This window comes from Lemur catta, chromosome 3 (assembly GCF_020740605.2).
Source record: "Lemur catta isolate mLemCat1 chromosome 3, mLemCat1.pri, whole genome shotgun sequence".
Classification (NCBI taxonomy): Eukaryota; Metazoa; Chordata; class Mammalia; order Primates; family Lemuridae; genus Lemur; species Lemur catta.
The window spans coordinates 83,722,531-83,737,214 of NC_059130.1; the positions used below are offsets into that span (position 1 = coordinate 83,722,531).

A 14,684-nucleotide genomic window follows, 5' to 3' on the forward strand; every position below is an offset into this window, starting at 1 on the left:
CATGTGCAGCTATCACTTGTGGCTCTTTAGGGACATTCACAAATGCTAGAGACAAATGTTAAATCTACCAGTACCAATCGCCTACTATACTTCACTTCCCAGCAAGGTCAGGGAAGCTGCTTCCCCCTAAATAGAGTAAACTTCTACATAAGCTGTATAACAACAAAAACACATATTTGGATAATTATTCTCTTCTAGTTATTTTTATAATGCCTGTCTGTGCAGCATTTCACACTTGGTGTGTCTTCTCACTCTCCCAACTCTGAGTGACAGGTAGGCGTAGCCCTCCCAACTTCACATATGAGGAAACAGAATCAGAGACGGCCAATCAGAATATGAGCTGAATACAAAGAGAGCACAGAGTATCTGCCAGGCAATGCTCAAAGTGTTCTGAATATTCAGATTTGTTTAATCTTCACAACAACCCTGTGAGGTAGGTACTATTATTGTCCCTGTTTTATAGCTGAGGAAACTTAGGCCCAGAGAGGGTTAGTGATTTGCCTTGGGTCCCACAGCTGGTGAATCATGCAGAAAGAATTTGCACTCGGGTGAGAGCCCTACAGCCTCTTGCCATCTTGCTCAAAATCTCACAGCTAGAAAGAGGCAAAAATTGAATTCAAACCTTGGCCTGCCTGACTCCAACCCCTGCATTCTACTCAGTAGAAATAGCTCGCATGTCTGGGTGCTCAACAGGGGCCTGTTCTAAGTACTTTCCTTATATTCACTTATTTAATTCTCAATGTTTCTCAGGTCAGGAAAGTGAGACCTACAAGTAAAGTAACTTGTCCATGGTCCCAAAGCTGATAAGTGGCAGAGAATGTCCTTGGATCCAGGCAGTCTGAGAGCCCACAGTCCTCACGACCTCACAACGGCCTGTCCTCTCAGCGGCTTGCCCCAGAGTCTGTTGCAGATGAGTAAACACCACGTTACTGCAGGGCTTTCCATGCTTCTCATTGGCTTCCAGACTCACGGGTAAGTTTTTGGTCTGTGCAAAGTCTAAGGAGTTTCCAGGCACTGGTGGCTTTCTGTTTACTTTGCTGAGCTGTTTGCTCTAGGGGGGCAGAAGCTGACAGTGGCCCTCCCTGTGTAGGCTTGTCATGGATCTAGGAGCCTTGGCGGCATCTCCTGTCACATAGAAAACGATGAAGAGATCCAGGACATGGGCTTGGAGGGCACCCCGGGCACCGGCGGAGCTGTTTCTTCTCTGTGCTGTGCTGGGTTGTCTCAGTTTGCCTGGCTCCAGGTACGTGACGGTTACAAATGACTCTTTGATCAATAATGTGACAGGGAATGTAAAGCCACATAATGCTGGCCGTCTCTTTGCCACACGTCTATTGAATGAGGAACATCTCTTAAAGCAATTTGCACGCATCTGATAAAATAATATCAACAACTCTCTTCAAATGATTGTGGAACTGAGCGGCTGACTTCCACAAAAGTTCCCATAAGAAACTGACATGTTTAAATGTGTTTTGTCATGCTGAGAAGAATAGAATATTTGCTCTGTATTCTGAACAAAGCCACGGTATGATTCTTTATGCAAAATAAAGTTTGCTGCATATGGGGAGAAAAAGAGCCAATTCATATGAATGATTTTAATAAATGAGAGTGACCCACTCTACCTGCTCATCAGCTCCAAATCTTTGTGTTCTCAGGTTCTCTCCCTCTCACTTCTCCCTCTCTCACTCCCCCTCTCTCTATTTCCAGATGTCTCCAGCAGTTAAATGCTAGGCTGATTTATTTCATCAGTTTTAGTCTCTGTTAAAAGGGTGCAAAACAAGCTAAAGAAAAGATCTTAGTGAGAGCTCAAACTTGGGCTCCAGTGAAAGAAGAGCCAGTGACCTGAGAATTGGGGGACCCTCCTGCTGCATGAGAAGCCCCTACCATGAGATCTTGAAGTGCTCGGGCCTCCCAGGCCCCCCTGTGAGTGCTCCTACGGGAAGAGAGACTGTAATGTCCTTCCTTTTACTTAGTCCAGAACTATTATCTGGGCACAGCCTCCCACTGAGTGTGAGGGGTCCCCAGTGCCCGTTGGACACACGCTGTGGTCTCAGCTCTGCTGCCTACTCAGCCCCCATTAGGCATCACCCCAAGAACAGGACTGTGAGTATTCACCACCCACTGGGCACTCAATAAATAATAGCTATTAGGCTAATTAAGAATCTCAGTTTAGCCAGAGAATAACTAAGCTGCCACGGCCTTCGTTGTATGTACTATGTGTACACAGAAAAGCATTCGGGATCCAAGGAAGTGTGTCTGGAATGGAAGGCTTAAGGGAACCATAGCAACCCTACCTACAGCATTGTGCCTCTGCACAAAGCCCCTCGCTGGGCTCTGAGGATACAGAGATTGACAAGATACAAAGAGCCCGCATTCTAACATGTGAGTGCATTCCACGTGTCCCGTTGCAAGGGATGGTACAGGGCAAGCAGGAATCGGGGAGCGAGTGATCAGCTCTATGGGGCATGGGTATGGAAAGGCTTCTAGAAGAGAGTGCTCGGGCCACATCTTTACAGATGAGCAGGTGTTTGCCAAATGGCCAAGGGAGGGAAGGGTGTGCCAGGCAGAGGGAGCAGCATGGGGAAAGGCATGGGAGTGTGAGAGAGCTGGCTTGTTCCCAAAGCTTCTGTGCACTTCAGTGGCCCACGAGCACAGGCCACAGGGGACAGCTGGGACGGATGAGGTGGAATAGGCGTGAGCAGGGGTCAGACCACAGGCTAGCTGGGGGACCCTGGAGTACCAGCTAAAGAGCTTGAACCATGTCCTCTGAGCAATGGGGAGCCATTGAAGGGTTGAAGCAAAGGGACAACAGGATCTATTTATACTCGAGAATGTTCACTCTGTGATAGGGAGTGCGGTGCGAGTGGGTGAGTAGAGTGCAGGCTGGGGAACCTTATTTAATCCCCCCAACAGCATCACAAGGTGGGTGTTACCTCTTATTCTCACCACGCAGAAAAACAAACTGGTCTTTAGGGAGGAAAAGTGATCCTCTCATGTTTAGTGAGCCTGTAACCCTTGCCTGAGTCTCGGTTTAGTGTCTGACCCATGATTCCCTCAGGGCCGTCCTGAACATGGTAGGTATTTGGATTCCATCCATGAAGGAGAACAACAGTCTTTAGTTCTGGAACAGAAAATGCTGACACTGCCTCCATAGTACCTAAAAGGGTTTTTTGAGCTTTTTTCATTTACTATTATAATCAATTCAGATGAAATCATCATCACGTTGTCATAGACCTGTCATTTGTTGCCACTCTGTGCCAGGCACTTTGAAATGTTAGCTCTAATCCCCATAGCTCTTTGAGGTGCATGCTACTGTTTACAGTTTCACAGAGAGGGAGACTCGACTGTGGTTCAGAAAAATCATGTAACTGTCCCAAGGCTGCTCACTCAATACACAGCAGACTCTGGATTCAAATCCAGTTTGTTCAGGTTCCAGAGCCCCTGCACACTCTCTGCATCTTTCTGCCTCTCACTAATGCGTTGTGTATGGGACCTGCCAGCCTCCCAGGCCGTTTCTCTATCTCTGGGACACACATTTGTTGCCTTGAGATGTTGCTGTAAATTTCATGTCTACTGCAGCAAACGACAGAGAGAAGAGAAATTGAAAACCTGCCACCCAGAAGCTGCCCCTTCTAGCAAAGAAAAAGGATGCTGTTTGCAAAGGGGATGCAGCTGCCTAACAAATTGTGTGTGACAAGAAAGTTGTTGTGTCAGGGCATTTCTACAGAAAGCCAAAATACGTTGACGCACCCCATCTATATAAGCTGATGGCTCGCAATTTACTGCTGACCTAATGCTGCCGTACTGGATGGATCCATCTTTATTTTGATCAGAGACGTCTGTTAGGAAGAGAGTGGGAGACCTGGGCCAAATGAAATATGTCCTAATGCCAGCTACAGCATTCCCTGCACCCCAAGGAAAGACACCTCCTTGCCAGCACTTAAATGGAGAGAGCACATGTTCAAGGACTTGTGCAAGGGTGTTTCCTGTAGCATTATTTGCAATTGCAAAACATTGACAAAATGCAAATATCCCTCAAAAAGAAAAAGAAGGCCAGATGCAGACGCAGTGGCTCACACCTGTAATCCTAGCACTCTGGAAGGCTGAGGCGGGAGGATCATTTGAGCTCAGGAGTTCAAGGCCACCCTGAGCAAAAGCGAGACCCCATCTCTACTAAACATAGAAAAATTAGCTGGGTATCATGATGCACGCCTGTAGTCCCAGCTGCTCAGGAGGCTGAGGCAGGAGGATGGCTTGAGCCCAGGAGTTTGAGTTTGCAGGGAGCTATGATGACACCAGACACCACTGCATTCTACCAGGGGCAACAGAATGAAACTCTGTCTCAAAAAATAAAAATAAAATAAAATAAATTAAATGCAATGTATGTCCTGGGGTTGAACATCCAGATAAAAGAAATGAAAGGAACTAGATCTCTTTATCAATCAGCATGTCTGGGCCTCAGAAATGCAATGTTGATTGATATAAGCAAGTAATATGTATAGTATGAGGAAAACACACACAAGCAATACTATATATAGTTTACATAGGGTAAAATATTTAAGAGACTGGAAGAGTACACACCAAGTTCATGGCAATAGGTGCCTCTGAAGAGGGGAAGGGAAGTGGAACTGGGGCTGCTGTAAAATGCAGATGTCAAATCTACAGGGATTTTTTTTTTTTAATTGAAAAAAAAAAAGACTTGAAGCAGGTGTCCAAAATGTTAGCAATTACCAATCTGGGTGGGAGTGCATGGGTGTTTCTTATTTTATTTTCTGTGCTTCTCTAGGCATATTTAACTTTTCAGCTTTAAAGGCAGACAAAAGGCTTTGAATGATGTCAGTTAAGTCAGCTAGTCAAAATGCCCATTGGGTTTGTTTCTACAGCAATTCATAGGCATGAAAGGCCCTCATGGGACCTGGCCTTTAGGGGACTCCCAGTTACTCCCAGGAATTCAAGATGCTATTTAATGCTAGCCTTTCTTTCAGATTTGCATTTTGTAGTGCTAATAAACCATACTCATCTCATCCGATGTAATTTACAAACATACTATTTATTCAGCTGATTACTTCATTATATTGCTACCTCCATAATGAAAATCGGGTATAAAAATGAGAGATCTGGTGGTTATAACTACTTTTTACCAAGTTCCTTTTATAAGTGATCATCTTGGCCATTAACAAGCTTTCAGATCTCAGAGAGGAAAATAATTGTGACTCTTAATAGCTCGTATGTACATTACTTATCCACTCGGTCTCAACTGTGGCCCCGGAGTTGGCTTGAGAGTTGCTGAAAACACAATGGGACTGTTTTGCAGTTGAAATGGGAAGAGGGTACCCTGCAGAGCTGTCAAATACATACTTAGGAGAAGCCAAATCACAGACAATATTGTTTTGTCAAACCTGGGCAAATTAGTAGATAAGAACACATTCTGAGGCCCCCCGCTGGCGTGCAGCCTCCTGCCTCAAGTAACCATTTTTAAAGTATCCACCTGTGGTTTCCAGTAGTCTTTGACCTTTCATTAAAGATCCAGCTTTACTAGGCAATTGATTTTTGCTGGTCTCTGGGGTGGTCACGGACATGGATTTCACCGTAGTTAATATTATCCTCTTTTTAGGACTTTTGCCAAGTGAGAACGTATCGTTAATGACCTTATCTGGAGTGACATCCTATGTATTGGAGACAGTGAAAACTGTGTGATGCTCTTCTCCTAATGACTCAATCTTGGATACAGGGATGGACGAGGCCTCACATAGAGACTGGAGGGGGTTGTCAGAGCCAATGCTGACCCGGTTCCCTACCCGGGTTAGGGGTAGGGGACAAAGCACACGCTCTAGAGTCAGACAGACCTTGCCTCAGATCCCCAAATACCAGCTGCATACCAGCTGCGTGATGCTGGACGTGTCACTGTCTCTCTGGGCCACTTGCTTCACCTGTCCGGGAGGCAGTGCTCCATAGCTGCCTTCTAGCACTGCTGGGAGGATAGAACAAGATAACATGGACAAACACCTAGCACAGCCTTGACGTGTCCGACATGGGTGCTCAGCAAACCTCTTCATTTTCTCATCTTGTCTTCTTTTTTGCCTTGGAAAAGAACACAGATTACAAAGAATCTTACAGTGTAATACATTCTTCCAGATGGAAGAAAAAGCAAGACTCATGATACACCCGTCATATTACTGATGGGGAAAGTGGAGGCCCAGGCACATGCAAAAGCATGCTCATTCACTCACACATGTCCCACTGTGCACCAGGAACCTAACAAAAAGCACTGCCTTATCTTCTGGACGTATTTCAGGTCTCATGTGGCTTGACTGCTCTGCAGATGTGATACCGTCTGCCGTCTGCCCCTCCACCAGCCCCAGGCCTCACCCCCATGCACCTCTGTAGACTCTCTGCACCCTGCACTGGCCCGGCACCTGCCTCTCCTGTTCTGCTGGTGGTGACCATGTTCCCCAACGGCTGGTCCTTGGCTTGCTTCTCTTCTTAAGAACCGTCTCATCCTCTTCCATAGCTTTTCACGGTCAGATCTTTATCTCTAGCACAAATCTCTCTTTCTACCCTCCAAACCTGTGTAGGAACTATTAATATTTACTCAATGAGTCTACATAGGTGTGCCATGGGCACCTGCAACTCAGCATGCACCATGGGAAACTTACATCTTCCTCAACAAGACTTCTCCTTTCCTCCTGCATTTCCTACCATGCATGCACTCAAACTGGAAACATATTAACCTAAACTCCTTCCTCTTTCTAACACCCGCCCCCCAATGCCACCCCATTACCAATCTTTTTCAATCCATTCCACCTGAGAAACACCTCATATGCCTGTCTCCCCGGCCACTGCGGCGGTTCAGACTCATGCCACTCATTGGCACTGCTGTGCCAGCCTCCTCCCTGCTGCCAGGCTGTCCTGGCTCCTACCCGCCTGAAGGCATTCTGAAGCACAGCTCTAGCCATGGGGCACGCATGCTGAGAAACCGGGCCTACTGGGTAAAGTCCTATAGAGCTAAGACATGAGATGTTTTCTCTTTTCCTACTCTAAGACAAATGGTGACTTCCAGAAGGCAGAACCTGTGTCATATTTCTCTGTATCCCCTATAGCACAATACCCTGAATACAGTTTATTCTCAGCAAATGTTTCATAGACTCTTAACATCAAAAGATATCTTAAAGACAATCTAGTTCAAACCTCTCATTTTCCAGAAGCTAAAACAGAGGCCCAGAGATGGGGAGCAAATTGCTTAAGATCATACATCTAGCTGTGGTTGTATGCTGTGAATATCTATAGCACTTTAGAGTTTATAAAATGTTTTTTCATATACTATCATTTTTAATCCTAGAAATAGTTTATGAAGTAGGTATAATTATCCCCGTTATATAGATGAGAAAAGTGAAGCTCATACAGTTAAAAAAAATAAGACCAATCCCCAGCTGCTAACAGACTGTCTTCTGATCCAAGTTCAATACTCTTTTGACCATAGCTAGCCATAATGTCAGGCACTCACTGGGTGTTCAATAAATATTTGTTAAATGAATTAACTTGTGCTAGAATGATAAGCTAATAGCCTTGTGCAAGTGAGCAAATACACAATTACTGAATGAATGGATAGGTGGTTCTATACTTAATTCCCTTCTGGTACTTGACTCTCTTTTCTCATGCTGACTTTTTAGAGGTGAAAGGCTGCATTCCTTTGAGTCAAGTGTAGTCAACAAGAGCTTTGCTAAGAGCAGACAGACACGGAGTGTGGATGTGACCCCTATGCCTATTGATTGTGAGCTGTCCAGCTGGTCCTCCTGGACCGCATGTGATCCCTGTCAGAAGAAAAGGGTAAGTGCCCAAGCCTGGGGAGGCTCTAAGCTTCCAGGAGCCCTGACCTCAGCAAGATTTGTTGAGGCATTGCCTACAGGGCCTGGATCATAGTAGGCCCTCAATAAATGTTGGCTGATTTAATTAAAGAATCCTTTTTCTCTGTGCTTCCAAGTAGCAATCGGATCCTTCCTTTGTTCCTGCAGTGTTTTCCAAGCACATCCATCCTTGCTTCCTCTAGCAGCTTCCTAATTGGGCTCCCTGCCTTGAACCTGTTCTTTCAATCCATCTTTCATGGTGCACCCAGGGGAAGCTATCACATTGCAAGTCTGAGCTGTCCTTCTCCAGCCTGAAACCATTCAAAGTCTACCCCTGGCCCTTAGGATCAAGTCCAGACTCATGGCGTTCAAGGGTCCCCGGCACCTAGCCTGGCCTACATCTCCTTAGAAGATCCCCAGCCCAGCACACAGAACCCTTGCACTTCTCTGACCACTTCACTCTCTCTGGGCTTTTTGTTCATGCCGCTTTTTCAGGTCTTTCCCACTTCTTTCACCGGCTAACACCTACTCATAATTTGGAACTCTGCCCAGTCCCCTGACTTCTCCTCAACTCCACTTCCATTTATAAGGCAAGCTTTTAGGAGCTTCATAGCTCCCTGTCATTTCTGTATCTTAGCATTTATCACACCGTGCTGCTTCACTTAGCAGTGAACTTGTGAAGGCTTATTCAATTCTGTTTCTCCAGTGTATAGGCCCGTTTCTGGCACATAATAGGTACTTTGTAAATATTTGGTGCTTGATCTCATTTGATTTTCTGAAATCTCTATAAGGAAGGGAGGATTGTTGTTATACTTTCTGTTAGACTGAGAGGTAAACAGAGAATCAGAGCCAATATAAGTGACTTCTTGGGTTCACCCGGCACCAACTGCAGGCCTTGAACTGAAGCCACTGCTTCCTTGTCTGGTGTTCTACTAATGAACACACACACAGTCTCTGCAGTATTTGTCCGTCAGCCTCCCTTGCCATAGGAGGGCTGACCCGGGATCCTAGCCCTGAGAACAGCAGATGTGTCAGAGACAAGATAATGGTTGCTATTTCCCCAGATCCTTGGGAAACCAAACCAGTCATGGGCTGAGACTCTAAAGAGGCTGTGGAAGTAGGCCCAGGACAATTATGCAGTTAATTGGATCAATGGAGACAGCCAAGCAGGATCATTCAGTTCCCAAAGTAGGTTTTATTGCTGAAGTTATCAGCATTGATCCAATTATTTGGATAATTGCTTCATCTGCGCCATAAACCGGGAAGACTCAGCATGAGTCAGCAGCCGGCCAGAGCACCTCGCTCTGAGTGTGCTGCAGACGCTTCCCCAGCTGGCATCGCCCCTGTCTGCAGGGCCCCCAGTGGGGGATCAGCCAAACTTCTCAGCTCAAACTGGGAGCTGTATTTCCTCAATCATTTCCACGCTCCTCGAGCCCACCCTGCCTTTGGAGCCTGGGGGCAGTCTTCTCTGCAGGCCTGGCCCCTGTCCTCACAGGCTCTGCCTTCCAAAAAGAATGACCCTCTGCAAGTACAAAGGAGCATGAGCAAAGGGTTATCTGTATTTCTTTTTTGGATTTCCAAAGCCACAAGTACAGATGCCATACGAGTAATAACTCTGCTTGTTAATATTTCACTCTGCAAAGCAGCTGCTATCCGGGTTTGCCCTTCTTTTGTGCACCAAAATCTTCACTGCAACTAACATTTGGAAACCACCGAGATCTGATCAATTCCTTCCTCTGAAGCAGTTTGTCATTGCCCCAGGATGAAATACTAAATCCACCTTCCTGTGGGGCTGTGTGTTATCTGTCTGTGTCTTCCTCCCACTCTGATCACTCTCCTCTTACACTCTTCTCTCCAGCCGTGATGAATGCCTCTTTGCTTTCTGGAATGTGCCACATCCTCTCTAGATCTCTCAGCTTTGGCTCAATAATTTCCCCTACCTAGGTCGCTCTTCTCTGCTGTCCTCATGCTGGTTCTCCATGTCTGCCTGACATTCCTTCTGTGCCTTCAAGTTTCAGCCTAATGATCACTTCTTCTAGATATCTTCCACTTGTCTCCTAAGTTTGCACGGGGGATTCTCCCAGGAGCACACGGAGCACCATGCGTTTGCCTGGCCATGGCACCCGTTGCACTGTGTTGTCACTGTTTGGGGCCCACCACCACTGTCTCTGACCTCCTTGAGGGCAGGCGGGATGACATGATTATGAGTAAAAACAAAAAACAAGCAGACGAAAATGACACCTAACTTTTTCAACACTGAGTGGCTAAATCAATAATTTTAGAATAAATGAACAAGAAGGTAGAGAAACAGCAATATTGACTGCTAATAATCATTAATAATAAAAAAGAAAAATAAACACAAAAAATTGAGTGCCTACCATGTACCAGACAACATGAGATTATATAATCTAAACTTCATAGCTATACATTTAGATAATTCATTATACCCATTTTAAAGATGAGTAAATTGAGTAAATAAGTAAATTGCTTATAGAAGGTTAACTAATTTGCCCAACATCACATGACTACAAAGTATTAAAGCCAGTTGTGGCTCCAAAGCTCATTCTTTTTCAATTATAATATGCTGATGCCTTAAGGAATAAATGAGAAGACTTGAATTATCTCATTGGAATAATTAAGCTGAGAGAATGTTTATTGTTTTTGTTATTGAATGAGCCACCTGAGTCCATTTACTAATTTTGATTCCAAAGCTTATGGGTTTTCTACATTCAGCAAGTCTTGACTGATCACTGCAGATGCAGAGATCGAAGGCAAGGTCCCTGCCCTCAGAGAGCTCACAGTGCAATTGGAGAAACGGTCGGGCAAACAGCCAATCGCAACATAGACCCTTAAGTGTAGATAATGGGGAAGCGCAAGGGGCAGGGGAGCAGCAATCAGACACTTCAGTGCTCTCATGGAGCCCGAGTCCTGGCTCAAGACCCATTTGCACAGAGCATCCCTCAGCTCCCCGGGTCCCCAAGGCTCTGCCTTTGTTCACCTTGCTCCTTTCTGCTACAGTACAGACATGCCTACTTGCTCCGGCCTGCTCAGTTCCATGGGGACCCGTGCAACTCCCCTGACAAGGAAGTGGAAGACTGTGTTACCACCAGGCCATGCAGAAGTCAAGTGCGATGTGAAGGCTTTGTGTGTCCACAGACAGGTATAAATCAACGTAGGAGTGGGAGGGAAAACCGTGCAAATGAGGCAAGGACACAGGATAATGGAGGGGTGGGCCATGCCTAGTGCTCAAGATCAGGGTCATGGGACAGGCCTGGAAGCCTCCTTGTTCCCAAATCTCTGACCTCCTTCTTCATGTATTATTTCATAAAAATAACCCTATCACGTGGGTGTTGTTATTATCCCCATTTTACAATTGAAGAAATTGAGACTTGGAGAGATTACTTGCCCAAGAACATACAGCAGGTAAGTGGAAGAGCTTCAGTTAGAAATTTGGGAATCCTAATTACATTCATTGACATTAAGGACATCAAAAGTATATGTGCCAGAATCAGAAGTCTTGGGTCAGGTCTTATTTTGACTTTGTTACTAGGAGAAGTCACTTAACCTGTCTGCATTTTTGTCCTCTCAACAGAAAATCAGGGGTGATGTCAACACCTTATAAGTCTGTTATAAGCATCAAGTGACATCATGGATTTGCAAGCTCTTTGTAGACTGTTAACTCTGCTAGCACTCCGAGTGGGCTGGGACTGAGTACAATGTGGCAAAACCTAAAACAGTTAACCAGAATGGTTAGCATCATTTATCTCTGAGAACTCTTCAGAAAGATAGGCCCTATCATTTGCATTTCTGCATCACCACATCCATTAAGGCATAACATAGTCAATAAAGGTTATTGATTATAAGAAAGAAGGAAAGAAAAGTAGAAGGAAAGATGGATAAGTAGACAGAAGGAAGGAAGGAATACAAAAATGAAAAATCACTTGCTGCAAAACTAAATAAATACTCATTTTTCAACTCATGCATTTGGAAAACCTAAGCAAACATATGCCTCTCTATTGCTCCAAGTCTCTGGCAAAAATAAGGGTATTTTGACCCAAATTATTTAGATGGGAGTTGTAACTCTCTACCTTTACTGTACTCATGTGGCCTGGGCACTGGGATCTTTCAAGAAATATCTTAGGGATTCTTAGAGCAATTTCTAGGGCTTATTGCAAATGCAAAATTCCATCCAATAAATCTGAGAGACTTTTACAGTGTATCCATGGACTCGTTACAGCCAGTGTTTTGTGATTCTGGCCAAAGTCATACTGTTATTGGGGCAAGCTTCAGTTTAAATGCCTTGCCAGAAACATTTGAAGACCAGATTGTTATTTTTCTGCTGTTAACACTATAAGAACATTGGTTAAAAGTGATCAGATACGTCTAAGGAAACAGAATCACCTGTCTTATGGGCTGTATCTCCTAGCAATATACAAATAAAAAAGGAAGTCAAGTCAGTGGGAAAAAAGTTAATAGGAAGCAAAAGTGATACAGATAATTTTTCACAGTCCAAATGGTTGTTGAAGACAGTGTGTGTTAGTGGGAAGAATTTTTGATTAGACAGTTAAAGTTTCCAATCCCAATGCAGATATTTACTAGCAATGTGCACTTGGCCCTCAAAACACTGACAACATTAGTGATAACACCGACATAGCACTTACTGTGAGTCAGTATGGTTTTATTTATTTAAATTCCCAGCTACCCCATGGGGTAGGTATGATGACTTTCCTATTTTGCAAGTGGGTACATTGAGGCAGGGAGGTTAGGTAACACACAAAAGGTGGCACCGCTAGTGACTGCTTGCAGGACCTACCAAACCCACCTCCTCTCTCCAGCCCCAGAGAGACAGTCCAGACTGCCCTCCTGTCTGGCCACATGGCCCCTGACCCTCAGGCACTTTGCCTATTCCCACCCCTACAGAATGTCTCTAATCCCCTCTAATGCTTTCAGGAATACAACACTGGCCTTTTTTGGTGGTGGTGGTTGGGGGGGGGATGTTAATAGGGACATATACTGCTAGTGCCATAACCAATCTGCCCTGAGACATGATGACTAATTAAAACAGAGCACTGAAGGCCCAGCAAAACATCTGGCACCTAGTAGGTGCCTATACTATGTTGGCTCCTCTCCTGACAGCCATGTGGCTGTGGGTAACATCCTCTCTCCATCCCAGGGAGATGTATAAACCGCAGACTTCTCTGCAATGGGGACAATGACTGCGGAGACCAGTCAGACGAGGCGAACTGCAGAAGGATTTATAAAAAGTGTCAGCATGAAATGGACCAGTACTGGGCAATTGGCAGTCTGGCCAGTGGGTAAGTTATTGTCTTTCTGTCGTGTAGACAAGAAGGCACATAATTAAATGGGATTCTGGAGACCAGAGAGGGAGAAAGCAGATGTAAACAGAGTTCCGCTCTTTCCTATGTAAAGAAAGACTGTAGTGTAAGGCGACGCTTCCGGCTGCTCTCTGAGGACAGTTCCAAGTTGCTCCAGGAGCATGTCCCCTGGACGGACCCGCAGCAGAAGGGCCAGTTCAGGGACACTGGGCCAGACCTGTGCGTGGACCCCACGTGGGCTGCTACTCGAGGGCTGGGGATGGGGGGTGAACCTTTATTTTCAAACCTGCAATGTGCCCATGTTAGGTGCTTCCTAAGTGTTTTCTCCTGAATTCTACTGGCGACTTGAAAGGTAGGTTTTATTAATTTCTGTATCCCTAGGTGCCAGCCTTGGGCCTGGCTGAGAGGAGAGGCTTCTGACAGTTAGTGAGGGAATGGATTTCGGGATGCGAACGCAATGAATCTGTGCTTCAAGCTTCTGGGGATCTCTGTGTTGGTTCAATCCTCTGGCGAGCTCAGAGGAGCAAGGACGGGGGAGGCACCCTGGCCTGGGATTTGCCTACTTTCTTGCTGCATTTTGCAGCTTCACAGCCTGCAGGTGGAAGAGCGAGAACCTCCCCTCATGTGTAGCGAGAGTCAGCGTATGCGTTGCAGCGTGGGCAGGGGAAGGACGACCCTGACTGGACTCACCTTCCTAAGCAAACATCACATCTCAGTCCTTAAAGGCTGTCAGAAGAGACTGTTCACGTGGGGGCAGGCCTTCTCTCAGGTTCACCTCGTTAGCTAGTTATTATAATCCTCTCCTTCAGTATAAGGAAACTGAGACCCAGAAAGCTGAGTTCCAGGTGTCGCACAGCTGGAAGGCAGTAGGGCGGACAGTCATGGCCAGCAGCACACCCCGTAGGAGGGACAGAGGGAACAGTCACTGGCCACAGGACCTCCGGGAGGCACTTATCTATGTGGGGCTGGAGTTTGGCCATCTGCGGAAGGAAGTTAATAATGCCCTTCTCTCGAAGTTCCATGAGGATCGAATAAGCTAATGTGACTGTGATTAACTTAGAGACAGCTTGTGTGGGGGGAAGAATCCAGACTCTGTCCTCGAACCAAACCACCGGACTTTGACTCCCAGCCCCACCAACTGCTGCGGGCAGGGCCACCTGGGGCTAGTCAGTTACCCTCACTTTCCTCATCTGTAAAATGGGGAAAATAATAATACCTACCTCATAAGGATTGGATTCAATGAGCCAACACGTGTACATTGATGAGGATGGTGCTTTTGCAAAGTAAGCACCATGTTGTATTTGTTAAATAAAATAAATAACCACATTGTATTTGTTAAATAAGATAAATAAGTATACATTATCATGTTGCATGGACATCTGTCATGGGAAAGAGACCTCAAACAATTGTGGTGAGGAAGAGAACCAAGGCCAGTGGGTGGAAGCTGATGGGAGACACTGCTCCTTTCAGTAGAAAAGGGCTTTCCGTGGGCGGAGGTGGGGAA

The 14,684-nt window shown here is 45.7% G+C and overlaps 1 protein-coding gene across 2 annotated transcripts in view; it reads left to right on the top strand.

Annotated features, from left to right (window-relative positions):
- Positions 1–889: 889 nt before the first annotated feature.
- The window catches only part of C8B (complement C8 beta chain), a 37,993-nt gene continuing 24,198 nt past the window's right edge, over positions 890–14,684 (top strand). The window contains exons 1-5 of one of the 2 annotated variants that reach the window (XM_045547923.1): positions 890–972; positions 1,091–1,243; positions 7,671–7,827; positions 10,863–11,004; positions 13,018–13,159. In XM_045547923.1, the coding sequence (XP_045403879.1) occupies positions 1,143–1,243; positions 7,671–7,827; positions 10,863–11,004; positions 13,018–13,159 (542 nt within the window). In that variant the 5' untranslated portion in view covers positions 890–972; positions 1,091–1,142. Of the gene's footprint in view, positions 973–1,032; positions 1,244–7,670; positions 7,828–10,862; positions 11,005–13,017; positions 13,160–14,684 lie in introns of those variants that run through there. The other variant, XM_045547922.1, reaches the window with a different exon arrangement.